At 44.3% G+C, this 20,392-nt stretch overlaps 1 protein-coding gene across 6 annotated transcripts in view; it reads left to right on the forward strand.

Annotated features, from left to right (window-relative positions):
• Positions 1-6,578: 6,578 nt before the first annotated feature.
• GABA-B-R1 (gamma-aminobutyric acid type B receptor subunit 1) overlaps positions 6,579-20,392 on the forward strand; it is a 104,649-nt gene continuing 90,835 nt past the window's right edge. For 3 of the 6 annotated variants that reach the window (XM_065437669.2, XM_070541048.1, XM_065437674.2), the window contains exons 1-5: positions 6,579-7,286; positions 7,646-7,780; positions 12,894-13,064; positions 14,858-14,959; positions 15,059-15,124. In XM_065437669.2, coding sequence (XP_065293741.1) covers positions 7,002-7,286; positions 7,646-7,780; positions 12,894-13,064; positions 14,858-14,959; positions 15,059-15,124 — 759 coding nt within the window. In that variant the 5' untranslated portion in view covers positions 6,579-7,001. The remainder of the gene's footprint in view (positions 7,287-7,645; positions 7,781-12,893; positions 13,065-14,857; positions 14,960-15,058; positions 15,125-20,392) is intronic. The other 3 variants (XM_065437683.2, XM_065437680.2, XM_065437653.2) reach the window with 2 other exon arrangements.

The raw sequence follows: 20,392 nt of genomic DNA on the forward strand, positions 1-20,392 counted from the left end.
ATTGAACACCTCTACAAATCGACGCATGAACTGCGGTTGCGATTGGCTCCGAAGCTGCCAGAGCGGCACATCTACCAGAAACCTTTTTCCAACATGAAAGTTAGCCGAGCGGCACAAGTACTTAGTTCATCCGTTAGCATCGCAATTATGGCATTGGTTTATGTGAATGAACTCCCAGCATCAGCCATAGCTACAGCAAATTTCTGTGAGTGTATAGATAAAATCTTTGATGCCCTGAACAGTTCAAGCCCCCATAAAAATGCACAAAAGTGTCGATACGGAATTAAAAAGGGTGACAATGAATTAATTCAATTTCTTCAAGAACAGCTTCTGTGGTTCCCATCATGGAAATTTTCTGCAAAGCGTCAGCCACGAACAGTCATTGGATGGCAGATCACTATTCAGGCAATTCTCTATCTTTGGGAAGACCTCTCAAGAAATTATGAATTTATTTACTTGCTAACTCGTCGGCTGCAGCAGGACCCCCTTGAAAATATGTTTGGGCACATCAGGCAGAAACAAGGGTGCAACACTAACCCCAATGTAGCACAATTTATTTCTGGTTTGAAACATATTTGCATTCAAAAAGCTTTTAAACTCTCCGAGAAAGCAAATGTAGAAGATGATGAAACTGAACTCCTTAAGGAAGTGTCGCCGTTCTCCCTGAACAGTTCTTCTCTGGTTGACACTGTGGAATGGGTTAAGCCAGACGACTTTCCATGTCTTGAGGACATTTCAGAACTGGCAGCCCACATTGACTCTCATATAATCGATGAATCCGCAGCATATTACGTCGCTGGCTTCCTGGTGAAATTATTTGTTACAAGGACTGTGAAAGATTGCACTTGTCGCCATTTGTTACTGGGTGAAGAAAACGCACTGAGTGGAGCGCACCAATATTTCACAATGTTAAAAGCATATCACGTACCAAGCAAACTTTTTGGCAATCTCACTGTGCCATCACAAAGGGTATTTACTTTTGTTCAGGAATTGGAGACCCACTTCCTTGCCATGATCGAGGCTACAGCGCATCTTGCATCTGTCTGTGATGTTTTGTTTCAGTACCTGTCTCGCGTTGGGGACATGGAATTTTGTTCCGTTGAGTGTCGGCAGAGGTTTGTCAAAATGTATTGCCGGATCCGTTTGTGTTGGCATATCCGATTTGTCAACCGTAATTTAGATAAAATTCGCTTTCAGTCATCTGTTTCTGGCGTGCAGCTTGAAAAATTCAAAGGTTGAAAAATGCAAATTTCAAGGAATTAGGACTTCCGTTAAACCAGTGAACACAATTTTTCTAACATAACATTGCTGTTTCAGGACTGCTACTGCTTGCTTGTTCACACTGGATCGCAATTCGGAAGGGTCAGTCGTACAACAGTGACGTGTGGTGGTGGTGTGGTAGAGGGGGGCGGTGGTGGCGGTGGTGGGGTGGGGTGGCTGTGGTGGGTGGTGGCTGCCTCCGGAGGTGCAACAGCAACAGCACTTCCGGAGGAGGGGGGAGGGGGGCAACATGGACCTTCCGAATGCTATTAATTGCGACCAAGTCATCCGCAGCAGGTTTTGAAACATTTTTCACAGTCGCCGAGTTCCTAAGGGGGAGGAGGTAAAAGCATACGAAGTGATTTCTGGAAGGTTACTCAGCCTGGGTCCGGCTTAGATTAGTGTGCGTTATTTTTTGCTCACGTAACAGCTGACGCGAAAGGGGGTGGGTAAGGATGTAAAGTGATGTAAATGCAAATCACTCTGGGTGGCCTCGAGAAGGCTTGCTCCTGCTTGTTAACAATCGGATACTTAACGCCAAAAGTATACGGGTTTTTTCTTGGGGGGGAGGGGGGGTGGAGCTTGCGGAACGAGGGATTGGGGGGGAGGGGGTGTGGATTTTAAGTGCAAATCACAGTAGACGGTCTTGGGAAGGCTTGCGCGTGCTTGTTACCAATTGGATACTCAATGCCAAAAGTATACATGGGTTTTCGTCTTGGGGGGAGGGGCGGAGCTTGCAGAATGAGGGATTGGGGGGGGGAGGGGGCTGGGATTTTGCAGTGCAAATCACTCTGGGTGGCCTCGAGAAGGCTTGCTCTTGCTTGTTAACAATCGGATACTTCATGCCAAAAGTATACGGTTTTTTTTTCTGGGGGGGGGGGGGGGGGCGGGAGCTTGCGGAATGAGGGATTGGGGGGTAGGGGCATGCGGATGTAAAGTGCGATGTCATCATATGGACGTCGCGAGTTATTGGTTCAAACGAGGGACCAGTAGCGGTCATGAAACATCAAATGTGTCTAGACAAAAATAGCCTTGTGCAGGAAGTGGCACAAGTACACATATATGCCCACTCGTGAATTTTTTTTTTCTTAAACATAGAACATGTTTTGTGTTAAGTTGCTTCCTCGGCTTCCTTTTAAGCTGGCAGATGCAATTTTTTTCTGACCAGGATGTGTTCATTCCAAAATGGTGTTATTCGCGAATGTATTAAGCTTCACATTTTTTGATAAAATGAAATGATATTAATTTGTTTACCCTGTGCGCTGTATTGCACTCATTTCCTGACTTTATGCCGGCATGTATCAGCTTTCTTATAGTGCGCCAAACATGGGCTATGTTTACTGTGTACTGTATCAATGTTTTTGTATATTGAAGTGAAATAAATATTCAATTGAAATGTTCTGTAGCATCTGTTTTCTGGAATAGCAGTTGCCCAACGCTGATGGACAGCTGCCTTTCCGTATCTTATATTTTGCATGCTGCTTCCCACGTTAAGCCGCGCGCGCGTAGAAAAAAAAAACGCGCGCGCCTGAACCCTGATCAGGAAAGCATAGGAACGGCCGATCAGCGGAGCCGGCGCGGCGTGTACCAACTGGTGTTCAAAACGAACGGCACGCGCGTTATCAGCATAGAACAGTTTACACCCTTTGGAGTGCCCCTTCTGATAACGCGCGTGCCGTTCGTTACTGGAAAGTTCCGGGCTCGCAGCGTTAAAGAAAGGAAACGCATCAAGGCAGATAACGATTATCGTTGTGTGGCAGAAGGGGCAAGCCAAAGGGTGTAACTTTGCCTACACTCTAAACACTGTTTGCACCCTTTGGGGTGTATATTTGTCCCACAACAACAATCGTCATCTGCCTTGCTTGCGTTTCCTTTCTTGAAAACTCGGCGCTCGCTACTTTCCTGTCGAGAATGCTGCGTCACACTGATAACGCGCATGCCGTTCGTGACTGGGAAGTACCGGGCTCGCAGCGTTAAAGAAAGGAAACGCGGGCAAGACAGATGACGATTATCGTTGTGGGACAAATATACACCCCAGAGGGTGCAACTGTTTTTAGAGTGTACACTCTTAGAAAAAATTTACACCCTTTAGGGCGTATCTTGTCCCACAACAGTAATCGTCATCCGTGCTGCCCGCGTTTCCTTTCTTTAACGCTGCGAGCACGGTACTTTCCAGTCACGAACGGCATGCGCCTTATCAGTGTGACGCAGCATTCTCGACAGGAAAGTTGCGAGCGCCGAGTTTTCAGGAAAGGAAACTCAAGCAAGGCAGATGACGATTATTGTTGTGGGACAAATATACACCCCAAAGGGTGCAACCGTTTTAAGAGTAGATGACGATTATTGTTGTGGGACAAATATACACCCCAAAGGGTGCAACCGTTTTAAGAGTGTAAGAACAGTTTACACCCTTTGGCTTGCCCCTTCTGCCACACAAAAATAATCGTCATCTGCCTTGATGCGTTTCCTTTCTTTATCGCTGCGAGCCCGGAACTTTCCAGTAACGAACGGCACGTGCGTTATCAGCATAGAACAGTTTACACCCTTTGGAGTGCCTCTTCTGATAACGCGCGTGCCGTTCGTCACTGGAAAGTTCTGGGCTTGCAGCGATAAAGAAAGGAAACGCATCAAGGCAGATGACGATTATTTTTGTGTGGCAGAAGGGGCAGCCAAAGGGTGTAAACTGTTCTTAGAGTGTAAGGGTGAAGGGTGATAGCATAGAGAACACTCTTAGAAAAATTTGCACCCTTTGGGGCGTATCTTGTCCCACAACAATAATCGTCATCTGTCTTGCCTGCGTTTCCTTTCTTTAACGCTGCGAGCCTGGTACTTCCCAGTCACGAACGGCATGCGCGTTATCAGTGTGACGCAGCATTCTCGACAGGAAAGTAGTGAGCGCCGAGTTTTCAAGAAAGGAAACGCAAGCAAGGCAGATGACTACTATGGTTGTGGGACAAATATACACCTCAAAGGGTGCAATCGTATTAAGAGTGAAAGGTGATACTACATACACTCTAAAAACAGTTGCACCCTTTGGGGTGTTTTTCGTCCCACAACAATAATCGTCATCTGTCTTGCCCACGTTTCCTTTCCTTAACACTGCGAGCCCGGTACTTCCCAGTCACGAACGGCATGCGCGTTATCAGTGTGACGCAGCATTCTCGACAGGAAAGAAGCGAGCGCCGAGTTTTCAAGAAAGGAAACGCAAGCAACGCAGTTGACGATTATTGTTGTGGGACAAATATACACCCCAAAGGGTGCAAACAGTTTTTAGAGTGTATGCATGCATACCTACACTCTTAAAACGGTTGCACCCTTTGGGGTGTATATTTGTCCCACAACAATAATCGTCATCTGCCTTGCTTGCGTTTCCTTTCCTGAAAACTCGGCGCTCGCTACTTTCCTGTCGAGAATGCTGCGTCACACTGATAATGCGCATGCCGTTCGTGACTGGGAAGTACCGGGCTCGCAGCATTAAAGAAAGGAAACGCGGGCAACACGGGTGACGATTATTGTTGTGGGACAAGATACGCCCCAAAGGGTGTAAATTTGTCTTAGGGTGTACACTCTTAAAACGGTTGCACCCTTTGAGGTGTATATTTGTCCCACAACAATAATCGTCATCTGCCTTGCTTGTGTTTCCTTTCCTGAAAACTCGGCGCTCGCTACTTTCCTGTCGAGAATGCTGCGTCACACTGATAACGCGCATGCCGTTCGTGACTGGGAAGTACCGGGCTCGCAGTGTTAAAGAAAGGAAGCGCGGGCAACACGGATGACGATTGTTGTTGTGGGACAAGATACGCCCCAAAGGGTGTAATTTTTTTTAAGAGTGTATGTATTTGCTTCTTTACTTTTGCGTTGATATTATCCACCAATCATATAGCCTCCGTTTAGTTATTTTTACCTGTTCAAAGTCTACTTTACTTTCACTGTCTTTAAAACCCAAAGCTTTGAATAGTTAGTATAACCAACTGCAGCAACTGCAGGGTGAATTAGTTGTTTACAAGCAAGTATCAGGTGTTCAGTCGTTAATTCGATCCTCCTCCGATCCACACGCCTCGCACAACAAATCTATCACCTGGTATCTGGCTCGGTACGTTTTAGTCCGCAGTACACCTGTCCTGGCCTCAAATAACAATGGAGATTCCCTTAGAGTTATCGTAATATTTTCTTTGGCTATTTCTTGCTTAAACGTCCTGTATGTCTCTACTGCTGATTTGGTTATCTCTGTTTTCCACATACGCCTCTCTGTCTCCTGAACTTTTTTCTTGACGGATGATTTCTTACCTGTCCCCTCACTGCTGCCCAAGTATATTTGCTTGACAATTTTCTAGTTCGCTTCCTCCACCTTGTGTCAACAATATTCCTCGTATATAAGTAACTGAAATCCTTCCTAGCCCACCGCATTCCCCCCATTTTTCTCAATCGCTCCTCAAATGTTGCTACTAGCCTCTCTGCCCTCGAAAGAAGACCATCCCAAATCCCCCTGCACCCCAAGATTTGGTGTCTTGCCATGTGCTCCCAGAGCGAGCCTACCACACCACGTTGCCTAGTTTCCAACTGTTGCCGGGTCTCGGCTCTCATACATAGAACTGCATTGGCAAAAGTCAAGCCTGGAATCATTACCCCCTTCCACATCCCTCGTACTACCTCGTACCTATTGTAGTTCCACAGTGCCCTACTCTTCATAATCGCTGCATTTCTGTTACCTAAATTTTAGTCGTTACATATTTTTCGTAATCTGTCAGATACTCAATGCCATTATTTACCACACCCCAAGATAATTGTATTTATCGACTATGTCCCGCGTGGCCTCCTAGTATCTTATGCTCGCCGCAAATGTTATCATTAAAAATCATGACTGCTGATTTTTCTTCGCTAAACTTCAAGCCTAATCTGTCTCCTTCTGTACCACATATCAATCCCTGCAGATCTTCTGTATTGTCATATCATATGCGAAACTATAGTGCCTAGAATATACTGGTATATTCAGTATACCAGTATATACCAGTATATACCAGTATATTCTAGGTACTATAGCGAAACTGTGCAAACAACGCCTGCGGCGGCAGCGTCGCGTCATCGAATGAAGAACCAACTGTGGCATCCCCACGTCGGCGACACAGCGAAATCAGTCAGGGAGATCTGATGAGCCTCATTCGTCCCTGTGAAAAAAAATTCTGCCACTTATCTTTGTATAAGACGATGAAAGCAGGAGCCCTGTATCTTTGTATAAGTCACTTGGTTTTTATTTGTTTTTTTTTTTTAAGGGTGATAAAACAGAACCCATCTTGCGCATCAGGAAACGACGGTTGCCCAGCAACGGTTTCTCCCTCTCCCGCTTGCTTCTCGCTATGTAATTCTCCTCACTCTCTTCCAAGGGCTCTCGCCTCTCGCCGCGCTCGGACGGCTGGCTCGGCTCGCGCTCGCGCGTTATCCGGTGGGGGTGGGGGCAGTGACGGGGGTGCGTGGTGGCGTCAGCCGACAAGTGTGCTTGTTTTCCTTGTTGTGCCTATACGCCGGCAGTGGCAGCAAGTTGTTTTCGTCGTCGCTAATTGCGTCTAGCCAATGCCGTGGTCCCGATCGTGTGGATGCAGTGCGAGGCGACTCCGGTCAGCGGCAGGGACGCTCACGAGCGCGGCCTCGGTGATCCACTCACCCAGTTTGCGGCGACGGCATTGAACAGCACGGAGCGGTAGCCCTGCGCGGCGATCGATATATCAAGCGAGGCAACCGTAGGAATGAACGCGATGGATGGAACTTCTGCCCTTTTCCTGGCCGCGCTGATGTGTTTGGCCGCGCTGTTGCAATACGCGAGCCCTTTGCAACCGAACGAAAAAGTCGACACAGGAGTGCAAAAGCTGAAGAGTCTGTACATAGCTGCAGTGTTCCCCATGAAGGGCCATGGTGGCTGGCTCGGCGGTCAAGGATGTCTTCCAGCGGCGCTTATGGCACTGGAAGACGTCAACAAGCGATCGGATCTTTTGATTGGCTACAAGCTCGAAATTGACTGGAGGGACAGCCAGGTGCGTCGTCCTTGACATATATTTGTCGAGACATCGAAACACACCGCGCAGCCGGCGACCTTTGACATTTCAAGCAATGCTGCTCTTTTGGCAGATGTTTAATTCACACTGGAATTTGATTTGGCAAATGGTGCATTAATAATCGTTCAGCTAGCTGTCGCGCAGACCACGTTCCTTGCTATGGTTACGAGTTGTCTTGAGAATGCAGTGTTTGTTCACCGCGGTCTTGCGCGTGTAGTGTTTTTGCCGAGCAGCATAATCTGTGCTGTAAATGTGGCTGGCTGCACGTTGTTCGTTGTTTTCAAGGAGACATTATTACCTTAAAAACAACTTCCTCATTTTGCTGCTCTCATTTGCAGTGCAATCCTGGCCTAGCTGCGACAGTCATGTATGACCTGCTCTACAATGAGCCGCAGAAATTGATGCTGCTTGGAGGTTGCAGCATTGTCTGCTCTACGGTAGCAGAAGCTGCTAAAATGTGGAACTTGGTAGTTGTAAGTGTTTTTTTTTTGTGCCTATATTGAATAGCAGCATGACAGTTATGCTGCTATTCAATAAGATTTAGATATTCAGTCACCTTAGATTGCCCAAAGGCAATCTAAAGTGACACTGAAAATGGAGTGAAAATGGAAAATGTAGTGCTTAGACAGCTCGAAACTGAATTTGAACAGAAAGCAGAAAACATCACAGATTTGGCAGAGCCAGTCGTTGCTCACAGCACAAAGCATGTTTGTAAATACGTGTAATTTGAGAGCAGAGTGCATGCAACTTGCTACATGTGCTAACACTTCTCATGTCATTTCTAGGTGCTTTTGTTATAGTGCAAATTGTAAAAACATGTTGCTGCATGATTCTCTTTTTACTAGTGGATCCACCGCTTATGAAATATGGACTAATCATTCTTTGGAAAATTCTGTCAAACAATGATGAAAGATATTTCTAAATTTCTGAGTAGTTTGTTTCAATTGGTAAATGGTGTGAGGTTGGTCGATACGTGTAAGATGCAGCTGACCACCCTCGTCCCCTGTGCTTCACACGTTCGGTAGGCACTATGCTTTTGGTATCATTCACCTCTGCATGAGCAAGTCCCACTAGGAACTGGTGGCAAAGGAAGGACTTTTTTCTTGGCGGTAGTTGAAGTTAAAATACTAGGGCTTCTTCTTTTTGTTTTTTCATTTCCCTATGGCCGAGTGTTCTTTAGTTTTGTTTAGGTTCTTTTATCAGTAAGGAAATGTCACATCAAACACAGGTCACTAGTGCCCTACTAGGTTACAATTAGCTGCTGTCACTATTTTTTGTACATAGTTGGTATACCATTTCTCATGTTCTTTCAACTACAACAAAGTTTGTCATAGTAATGCCTCAAAATTTTATCCTTTGCTGAAAGCTTTAACAAATTTGTCCTTAACAATATTGTCTTTGCTGTGACAGAGGTACACTTTCCACTTTGGTGCATTCATCTGAGGTGTGCCAGTGGAGATTTTTTCTCCATTTTCATTGTCACTTTAGATTGCCTTTGGGCAATCTAAAGTGATTGAATATCTAAATCTTATTGAATAGCAGCAGAACTGTCATGCTGCAGAGTTGAATAGAAAAACTGTTGTCAGTGCACCCATGCTGAACATATCAATTGAGGTGTTAATTGAATTCTGGGGTTTTACGTGCCACAACCATGATTTAATTATGAGGCATGGCAAGGGGGGGGGGACTCTGGAATAATTTTGACCTCCAGGGGATCTTTAGCATGCCCCTATAGCATGGGATACAAGTTTTTGTTTTTACATTTCGCCCCATTCGAAATGTGGCCGCCGTGACTGAAATGTGATCTCACGACGTCATGCTTAGCAGTGCAACACCATAGCCGCTAAGGCACTGCTGTGGGTGACCTATATTACCTGCCACAATAGCTTAATGGCTACAGCATTGCACTACTGAGCTCGGGGTTGTGGGTTCGATGCCGGCTGCGGTCGCCGCATTTCACTGGGGGTGAAATGCAAAAATGCTTGGGTGCTTAGATTTAGGTGTACGTTAAAGAACCTTGGGTGGTTTAAATAAACCTGCCGTACCACACTTTGGCATGCCTCAAAATCATATTGTGGTTTTGGCATGTAAACCCCAACATGTAATACTTTTTACTTATGTTGTTCTAATTTGTCTTTAAGCAGTGTGATATATAAGCGAAGATGTGGTTCTTATATTTTATGACTTCAGGTTTACTGATTGTCTTATGTAGTGTAACTAAAGCCTTTTGCTATCAGATAAATACCAATTTTCTTCGCAAGCTTTTGCACCTCAAAGCCAGCTTTATAGAAATTCACTTAAGCTTAGGTCCTGCTATAAGAGCAGTCTTTGCAGAAGCTGTAAAGCATGCTTTATAACAACCAGTAAAGCTAAGGACATAAACAGCTCAAGAAACAGGACAAGGAAGAGAGACAAGCACGTCATGTACCAACTAGCCCAACAGTAAACACCCATTGAAGTTGTTTCCATGGCGTTATATTTTACATAGTTCTTTTTTTTTTTCAAGCCCTGAAGAAAGCGAATGAAACATGAAAAAAAAAAGAAAGAAAGCATCGTGTGCTTGTATGTCTCATATGCAGTGCTCTTAACTGTTCTTCCAAAGACAAGCCCACATGCCTGTTGTAACAGAGGTACATGAGCATGTTTCGATCTGCTTTAAGTACCGGCCTATCCCTTATCGTTCCAGACCATGCTGACCTGGCTTCCTGGATGCCAGGGCCAGTCGCTTCCTTTTACGAATGAACATACGGCCTTTATTCTTTAGAAATATGACCGATAATGCCGCAAACCAAAGGTGCAAATACGCAGTAACGTCTTTTTTAAAGAATATTTCAAGTGTAAAAGATGACATCATTGCAACAACTTCATTGGGTGTTATTGAGCATGCTCTACAACATTTATGGTCACACTTATGCCTTAAATTAATAGCTAAAGCTTTTCATAATTGAACTTTGCTAATTTGGTTACTAATCACATTTAAAAAAATAGTAATCTTACTTGGAGAGAGAGAGATAAAAGAAAAGATGGGGAGGTTAACCAGTGGATATCTGCAGTATGCCATTGCTCTCAATCACCTAAAATGCACCACCTTTTTTTTTTTTAAAAAAAAGAAAAAAGCTTGATATAGGTTACTTGAAGCACCTAGTATAATTTGTCATTTAAAGGGGAAACATTATTTTTAATACCAATATTGAACATTATCTTTTCATATGCACCATAGTTTCATTCAGTTCATGCTCACTTCCTGGCCTTTTCAATGTACCCCTATAGCGTGTACAGATGCACTTAACTCAATTACTTGCATTTTATTTGTCATATATGAACCATTACTAAAAAATGCACATGCTAAATGTCGGAGCTAAACTGATGGCTTATCATGCTCAAATTCCACACGGAGGTGGCATATCTCAGTGCATTTTGCTTAATAGCATGTTTCAATGTCGTAATTCCTGCTACTTCATCTTCAGTAAATCAGGATTACGCATTGCCTGCAAGTGCATACTTCGAATTTATACCCCAGTCACACTGGGCGCTTTGAATCATGATCGATGCCATTCAGGCTCTGTCACGATTGTAAGTGCCCATGTGATTGGGTATTATACTGCTCTCCTTATCTATACAACATTCTGTATTACCCATATACTTTGCCCACATTGTGCTTAAGGCATTGTGTATCACACACTCATGATAGATAGGCAATATCTCTGTTTCCTTGCAGAAGGGTTGAAGACTGGCATAGTTGGTTCATGTTCACTGGTGTGAACCAGTGAAAGCAGACAAAGCACTCAAGGATGAAACACTGCAGTGTACTTCTTGTGTGCTGTGTGCTTTTGCTAGTTCGGATATCTGTTTCTGTTCATTCAGTCTAGATAGTTATATTTATTTCCAACCACACTGCATGCATATGCTATCTTTTGCCTTGCTCTCTAAGTGCCACAGCAAAATTAGTGACGCACTGTGGTGACACAAGGCCATTGGGCACTGCCTTCATTGCTGCCCATTGTGTGCATGCACTAAACCCAACATAGCCCTTACTGCTAGAATGTGTTGCGTGTTACGTGTGGCTAGATTGATTTAGCATTTGTCATGGAAACAAGGAGTTTGGGGTTTGATCCTTCCTGAGTGCAGGGCAGTGTTCAGTTTGATTGATCGCAGTGTAATGCACTTGCTGTACATTAAGGCTTTTGCATAGGAGCATGACTTGTTAATAAACTTGCCCCACAAGCTGCATAAGTCTGCTGTCAAGAGGACAACAGCGCTTCGCCTGAACCACATTGTTTGCCGCAAATTTGTATGTGATAAACAGCACAACATCAGATGCACACAAAGATGGAAGCAATTATTTTGAATGCTACTCTTTTCTAAATTTTCTGCAAAAGATGTCATTCTATTAGCAAGTATGAGCAATAACACACCAAAAGCACTAAGGAATCAGTGATCAGAAATGGATGTATTATTATTGTTAAATGGAAAGTTCAGCACTCGCATTGGTTCTCACTTTTGAAACTTACGCTTGATGAAACAGCCCAAACAGCTTAAGTGAAAGCGACTTAACTTCTGTACATTTTCATTGTGCCTTAGGTGGACCTCAACTTATGTAAATTAAATATCTTTTGATGAAATGGGAGCCAGCTATTGCTCAGTATTTGTATGGGAAGGATTTATAATAACACAAGCTCCCTAATGTGCTGTTCTAATATAGTATGGAAAGAAAAGGGGTTATTGTGGTTAACAAAATAAACACTACTGCAAGCTTCTTAGATGCAAAAATATTTATGTGTCCCACACAGTTCTTAAGCCAAACAAGACAGAAGTTAAGAGGGAGACGGAGGCTTGAATTGAATAGCAGTGGTTAAGCAAGGAATGTCACTGGAGCGTATGTTTTAACAAGCTGTTTATTCGACTATTCATACTGTTAATAAAGTAGTCTCTTCAAGCACTCTACCACTGCGCTCATATGATATGAGCAGTTCATTGCCTTTTTTACTGAGATGCACAGTGGCTGTGATAGCATTGCAAACAGCCACATTGAGAAAAAAGTTTTTGAAGATCTAAGGCATCCAGAAACTAGTAAACTTTTGTTTTTAGATTTTCTTTTTTCCTTGTGAATGCTTCTCTGTGTTTTGTATTTAAAAGTGGTAAGTATTGAAAGCTTAAATATGATACTTCTTATGGTCATTGGGATGTTTCTCTTTCTAGCAGGATTTTCTTAAGTGGAAGGCTCCTAGAAATTAAAAAGAATTGTCAGCCATGGCTTTGACCTTTCAAGCATAATAGTTTCATTGCTTTTCAGACTTGAGTAAAATTGTTTAGTCCATCAAGACAGACTTAACTGTCAGCCATTTAGTGCAAAATAAAGATGCAGTTTACAGGCTGCTTCAGGAATGTCTATTCATGGCTGTTCAAAATGTAGCATCTCCTACATGATGACTTGGCATACTTCTATGTCCAGCCGTTTTCTGTGTCTGTATTTTGCTCTTGTGCTCTAAATTTATTATGACTTGACGTTTCTGTGGCCCACTTTGTATTTGCATATATTATAGTTACAATGACTTGTCATTTGCATGGCCAAACTTCTCTTTGCAGATATCGTATGGGTCTAGCTCACCTGCACTCTCCAATAGAAAACGTTTTCCAACATTCTTCAGGACACATCCATCAGCTACTATTCACAATCCTACGCGCATCAAGTTGTTTCAGAAGTTCTCATGGTCAAGAATTGCTATCATTCAAGAAGCTGAAGAAGTTTTTATATCTGTAAGTGGTGTTGGTCTATGTGTTTTGAAAGGCAGTATGAAATTAGATTGAAGTGGCTTAATGTACAGTGCAAACTTTCTGGATCAAATCTCAGCCATGGTGGCTGCATTTCGATGGGGGCGAAATGTGAAAACACCCGTGTACTTAGATTTAGGTGCACGTTAAAGAACCCCAGGTGGTCAAAATTTTCGTAGCTCTCCACTACGGCGAGTATCATAATCAGAAAGTGCTTTTGGCACGTAAAACCCCATAATTTTTTTTATTTGCTACGCTTTCTGATTCTTCCTTCTTTTCTTTTCTTTTTTTATGCGAAGCATATTACGAGAGCTCAACCCAGCTCCTCAGGCGCGGCGGTGTCGCCTTCAATGACCTTTGACCCCATGCCATACCGCGTGACACCGTGACGTCACGACAGAGGAGTAACGGGGCTCCAACTCGCGCCGTCGCTCGCGGCGTCGCATAAGCAGCTGCGCTTGTTTCTAGGTGGCTTTGGCTCAACTCTTGCAAGATGGGCTCGGTGAGAATCGAACCAGGGTCTCCGGAGTGTGAGACGGAGACGCTACCACTGAGCCACGAGTACGATGCTTCAAAGCGGTACAAAAGCGCCTCTAGTGAATGCGGCGTTGCCTTAGAAACGAGCTGTTTCTAATGCTCGGGCATGCGTCGCTTGCTCAGGCACACATTTCGTTGCCGCGCCGAACGCTGCGTCGCTCGACGCTCACCGCGTCCAATGCGGGGCGCGTAGTCGCTGCTCCGTAGCCCATTGTCTTACACCCCTTGGCGGGTCGATGGGAACGCTGTCGCGTTCCACTCTTGAAGGTGAAGCAGAGTAACGCATGAGTTGTTTCTTCGTCTAGCCGAACCAAATATAGCCAAGCAACAGCAGTTCACCAGGCTAAACAGTGGTTCAACAACTAAAATAAAGGCTAGTATGCTGCGCATCCTGGGCTTAACCTTAGCTAAGCCACAGCCATTTTTTTTTTAGAGCTGTAGCCTTGCTGATGTTTATTACCTCACTATTGTGCATGGAGAAAAAGTCGTAAAAGTGGGCTGGTCTGCCCTGTTCTAGTTTGTGAAATTGCATTCTGCATGAATATTCAGTCTATCATCTGTACATGGGATGATGGCTTGAGAGCTTATGCGATTTCATTTCGAAAATTTTTTAAACATTTTAAAAATTTTTAAATGCTCATATGTCACCTTTTAAATAGTGTACATAGTGCTTGTTTCAGTGCACAATTCTTAATAGTATTTAAGCGGTCAATGCAGTCACTGCACCTTTGCACACAAATATCTGTGTCCCTCACTTGTAGTCTCAATGGTAAGATAATATTTTTACTGAATCTATTAATTGACAACACATTGCAGGTCTCTTAAAGAGCATATTTTTTTCGTTATCGTTTCTGCACAAAGAATGATTGATATATTCTGTTTCCTATTTGAATTGACCCACAACAATGACTCAGTGGCTATGGAATTCTGTTGCTGAGAACAAGGTTTGATTCCCAGCTGTGACAGCCACATTTAGGTGGAGGCTAAATGTAAAGAATGCTAATGTACTGTACTTCAGTTTAAGTGCACATTACCAAGTGGTCAAAATTAATCTGGAGCCCTCCACTACGGTGTCCCTCCTAACCCACTGTGCAGTTTGGGGACATTAAACCCCACAATTTATTTATTCTTTATCATATTTTATTTCCTGGCTAGCCACTTGTTTTGCATAGGATGTGGTATTTTGCTAGTAAGTTTGATGTGTTTGTGGGCTTTCAGATTTACTTGCTTCACTTTTGCAGACAGGTGAAGACTTAGAAGCACGTTGTAAAGAAGCGCACATTGAAATTGTTACCAGGCAAAGCTTTCTAACTGATCCCACCGATGCAGTCAAGAATCTTGTGGTGAGTCTTGTGCTTTCGCTGCTTCAGAGGGTGCTTGTTCCTGTACCTTTGTAGTGTGTATGTGATAAAGAAGTGTTTCCTTTACATTTCTGTCTACAGAGGCAAGATGCACGGATCATTGTTGGCATGTTTTATGTTGCTGCAGCCAGACGAGTATTTTGTGAGGTATGTGCAACTGTGTACCTAGAAGTGCATTTTCATCTTGACATTGTGCTTGCTTGCAATATTTAAAACATGCCGTATTGGTTCAGTTCTAGCATGCTCTCATGTGTAACATGCACCTGATTTTCATGGCGAGTAATGAAAGATTCAATGCCCTTGTCATTCCACTCAAAAGTTTTTCATGGCAGGAGAGAGTAATGGTGATTTGTGCTTACTTCAAAAAGAAATTTATTGCATCTGAGCTACAGTTGATCGGGTATCGCTCATCATCACTGTCAGACGCCTCCTTATCGTTATCAACAACCCCAGAGCATCACATCTTCAGTGCCATCTATGGCATTTCAAATGCTGCATTTCCTAAACACCTTGCAGACAATGGCAACCTGATAAACTTGCAGAGCAGGCACAAAGCTACCACAGCTCCTACAGCTCCATTCTGGACACTTGCAAATTTCACAATGTTCATGAATTCTGCCATGTTGAAGTCTTGAGCCAATCACTGAAGCTGTAGGTGTGTACTCTGTTCACAAATTCCGCCATGTTGACCTGTCGAACTAACCACAGAAGCTGTAGCCGCCTGCTAGGTTCACGGATTCCACTATGTCAATATCTTGAGCCAATTGCAGAAGCTGTAGCTCTGCACTATGTTCACAAATTTCACCATGTTGACATCTTGAGCCAACCACAGCATCTGTGGTTGGCTCAAGATGGTTCACAGAGCTCAGTTGGCACTCGGAGCCAGTCAGACACGACAAAATGGTGTTTTTGACAAGATACTGTAATTTGACAGTCGGAATTGTAGTGATGTGGGGATTGGATTATAGAAATTTTTAATACCAATGATGGTAGTTTGTCACTATTGTAGTACTGGTTTTGTACTCGATTGTAATGCACATGTTTAATTTTAGTAATTCCTTCCATGAAAAGTGTGTGTTAGAATAGAGTAAAGGCAGTATTCAACAGTCTTGCATTTATTACTGTACGCTGTACAGGAAATCTCAAGACAGGTGATGTGGGTATGGCATTATTGAAGCTATTGATGCTTGGAAAAAATAATAATAAAAGATTTAAAGTAGAAAATGTCTAAGGCTTTAAGGAGGCAGTTGACTTTTTCACACACTGGTACATATTGTGGAGATTGAGGTATGCCCCTGGCGCCTTTGCACGGGCAGTAACCTGTTCTGTCATCCTTACGTCCCTCCCCCTTTCCATTCGTGACGGTTGTTGCCGGTGGCGCTCCACTCGCTGTGGTTTGCGGTGGGGGCACTTGCAATGCGGGGGTAGCCGCTGTCGGCTCCTGCTGACAGAAGCGCAGGTATTCTCTTCAGGACCATCACTGAGTACGTACAGGGTCGTCCACTCTTAGTACGAACATGGTGCAGCATGGCCAAGCTCCATGAAGTGCCAGCGCACATGGCGTGGCCGCGCATCGAAGCTAAGTGGCGCAAGTGCACTGGGGCTTGGAGTCAGGGTACCGTGTTGTCTGCTAAAGCGTGCGAGCATGCCATTCTTGCTTTGCTGTGAAGCGCATCTAGAGAGAGAGAGAAAGGCAAAGGAAAGACGGGGAGGTTAACCAGAGATTATCTCCGGTTGGCTACCCTGTACTGGGGGAGGGGCAAAGGGATGCGATAGGTGAAGCACAACTGCATTCTTGTAGCACCTGAGCGTGCCATGACGGCCTTGCGGGAAAGTGCACTTCACTGCAGCGTGTTGTGTAGTTTCCTCATACAACTGAGCAGTTCCTCTCTTCAGTGCCACGATACCAGTTAAATGCATGTATTGTTGTAAGCTTCTTAGGACTGGTTTGATTTGGTTTATGGGGTTTAAGGCCACAAAGCGACTCTGGCTATGGAGACGCTGTAGAGGACGGCTCCAGATAATTTCGACTACCTGGAGCTTTTTAATGAGCACTGACCTCGTGCACCACACTGGCGTTTTTGCATTTCCCTTTTATTGAAATGTGGCACCTACTGCCGGGATCATAGTTGGGCATCACGGCTCAGTACAGCTGAGGGTTCTAACCAGTGAGCCATCACAGCGGGGCATTCTTAGGACTTGACCGCACTCTGGAAGTAACGAGGATTATGAAGCAAAGCTTTAGTTTCTGTTTGTGCTCTCTAAAGCATATAGGATGTTTTACTGTTTCTACATATGCCACAGTGCATGTAAATTGGCTTTCTAATTGCTTCTATTTCTAAGGGAGCAAAATATTCTACGGGATTCAGAAGTTTGTGTCTGTTTTATTACATTCAGTGGAAGCATACTTCGGTCATATTTTATATAAACTTGGCTAAACTCAAAACTGTTCTACTGGGGTGCGATCGGAGATGGTTGTTCGGCGCGTTCGTTCGGTTACCGGCGCGCGCGATTGGCCTACTCCGCGCCGACGTCGCCAGCTGCGGGGTGCCGCCCTGTTTTTGGTGACGTCAAAATGACGACACGCTCCTGTCAATCATCCGCCCAGCAAGCATTTCGTCCGAACGCGACGGGAGTTGAGAAGTTTGGAGCGATCATACGGCTTCGCATGGCGCGTCTGATGGATTGGATTGGATCCAACAGGCAACCTTTTCGGCTGCGGAATGGCACGTTTGAATCCAATCCATAGTTTAATTCTAGAAAATGGCGCTTCCGTTTCGCGGCGTGTACTGTACTGCTGCCCTCTGGCTTCAGAAATGTGCACACTTTACTAACCAGTACACATGCGATATGCATTGGAGCAAGCACAAAGTGTGGTGCCAAAGTGCAGTGTGGCTTATCGAATGCCTGTATTTTTTACACAAATTTGAATATGCATTTGGACAGCCAATAATAGTGTGCAAAATGCAAGTTAATATTTCATAGTATACGAGAGCTTCTGTAAATTAGGCTTACTGGCAGTTTTCGGGCCGTCAGACTCGCTGCTGCTGGTTCCACATTGTGGCAAATGAAACTTCATCCATAAAAACTACCTTCGTGCTTACTTTCTTGACAAGACATCGTTTTATGCATTGAAACACAAAAGTAATTGGAACCCCAATACGTTTCTCCGCAAAGTTCGGGAATTAATATCTAAAAACTGGTGTCATCCTGAGAATCCATTCCAAGTGGATCCGTCTTGCGAACTCCATGGCTAGAATTTGTAAATTGCAATATGGGCTATAAGGTAATTAGCTAAAACTTGATCAGATATTTTTTTAAATTAGTCAATAATGCATTTCAATTTATTGTGCAAGAAATGTCTGCCTCTTCGAGTAGACCAGCTCATCAACCAGAATTGTGCTATCTGACACAGACAACTCTTAAAAATTTTTGAAAGTGTTCGCTGAAACACCCTGTATATGAAAAAAGCCAATAGACATTGAGACCAAGGTCGCAGAATCAAAACCCAGCCACTGTGGCCAAATTTCCATGGAGACGAAATGCAGGGACGCCTGTGTGCTGCTTACTGTCGGTGCACGTTAAAGAACCCCGGGTGGTCGAAATTATCCGGAGCCCTCCTCTACAGCGTATCTCATAGGGAGAGTAACTTTGCGGCATCAAACCCCATAAACCAAATGAAACCAATCCTGAGAAGTTTGCAACAATACATGCGCTTAACTGGGATTGTGGCACTGAAAGAAACTCACTTTCGATTGCGACACTCCTTAAAGGGACACTAAAGGCAAATAATAAGTCGACATGGACTGTTTAAATACCATTCCAGAAAACTTGCAACACTTGTTTCGTGCCAAAAAGGACTTAGTTTACGAGAAAATTGCATCTGAAGGGTCCGAATACCTTCTTCGAAATTCCAATCTCCCGCCAACTAACCGGGAGAGCGATGACATTGTATACGCCATCATCACCCTTTGCTGCCATCTGTGAGTAAAACGGTGCCCGACAGACGGTGGCACCGAGTCAAAGCAGAGCGGTGGATTCGCTGCTGCAGCTGCTTTTTGGTCAAGTTGCATAGACCGTTTGGGCATCGCGCGACATGACATGGAAGTTGAATTCTCTGCTACTGGCAGTTTGTGCGAGTTTTGTGAGCCAGCAAAACCAGCGCAGCACTATGCGATAACGAAACTGCTGAAACGTGAAAGCGGGGGTGGCTCAGAGTCGAGCAAAGACGAAGCCTTTCAACGTCTTGCGTCGTTGCCGAGGGTAATCAAAATTATCGAGCGAAGATGAAGCCTTTCAACGTCCTACGTCGTTGTCGAGGGTAATCAAAATTATCGAGCGAAGACAAAGCCTTTCAACGTCCCGCGTCGTTGTCGAGGGTAATTAAAATTAGTTCTTTTTTCTAAAAATGCAATAGAAATGGACAAGTACCATTTTATTTCATCTTATGATACAATACAATTATATTTTTTGCAACGATTGGTTGAGTACTAGTGTCAATTTAACTGATGAGTGCCTTCGTCATCGGGCAAGTACTTGAATGTCCCGTGGGAGCCTCTAATCATGTCCTGCATTTACCTCAATGTCTCGATTATTAAGGTTTTGTTGCGATAATATTGATGCCTTAGTGATTCTCGAGCACTAATCTATCACTTCAGCTTGACTTAATATTTGCCTTTAATGTCCCTTTAATGTGAAATTTGAGTCCAGCTCTATACGTGTTTTCATTTCGCAATGGCTGGTGCGGACAATCTGTCTCGTGCGGCTCATCGCAAATGGAGCGAAGTGTGGCGCGAGTGCCTCGCCAATCGGGAGATTGAGAGGCAGCGGGTGGGTGATGCATGGGCGCGTAAACAGCAGCCGTCACAGACAGACCTCCACTCACGTAGCACTTTGTTTCTATATATAGTATCGGAAGACAACAGGCAACGGCACCCTACTCTGTCGCCATCTCGTAGTGGTCGTCGCCGCGGAGCCTTTCTTGCATGGCACTACTCTTCTCACGCTTTTGCCATACCCTCCTCCTCTGCTTTCCACGTCATTGCATAGCATAAAGAACCAACTTTAGAGAAGGAAAACTGGACCTTCTGCAGTGGTACGAAAATAAGCAGCGGCATCACATGGAACTTACATACGTGGACACCAGTTGGTGCTTCTCAACCAAAAACAGAAGTGTTTTTTTTTTAGAGCAAAATCTAATATGGCCACTTTTCACCAGTGGCATACGCTGGTACGCGTCGTGCTCGCCCTGCTGGCTATGCGGCATGCCTCAATGCCTTGGCTGCCACGTAGCTGGTGCGTTCTAATTGCCAGGAGACCAAAGAGCCTCTGCTGACGCCCATACATACAAGCCACAAGTGAGTGAACAGAATGTGCGACTTTTATTGGCAAAAGACAAGCAGCGTACATTCTCAC

This window comes from Dermacentor albipictus, chromosome 1 (genome assembly GCF_038994185.2).
Source record: "Dermacentor albipictus isolate Rhodes 1998 colony chromosome 1, USDA_Dalb.pri_finalv2, whole genome shotgun sequence".
NCBI lineage: Eukaryota > Metazoa > Arthropoda > Arachnida > Ixodida > Ixodidae > Dermacentor > Dermacentor albipictus.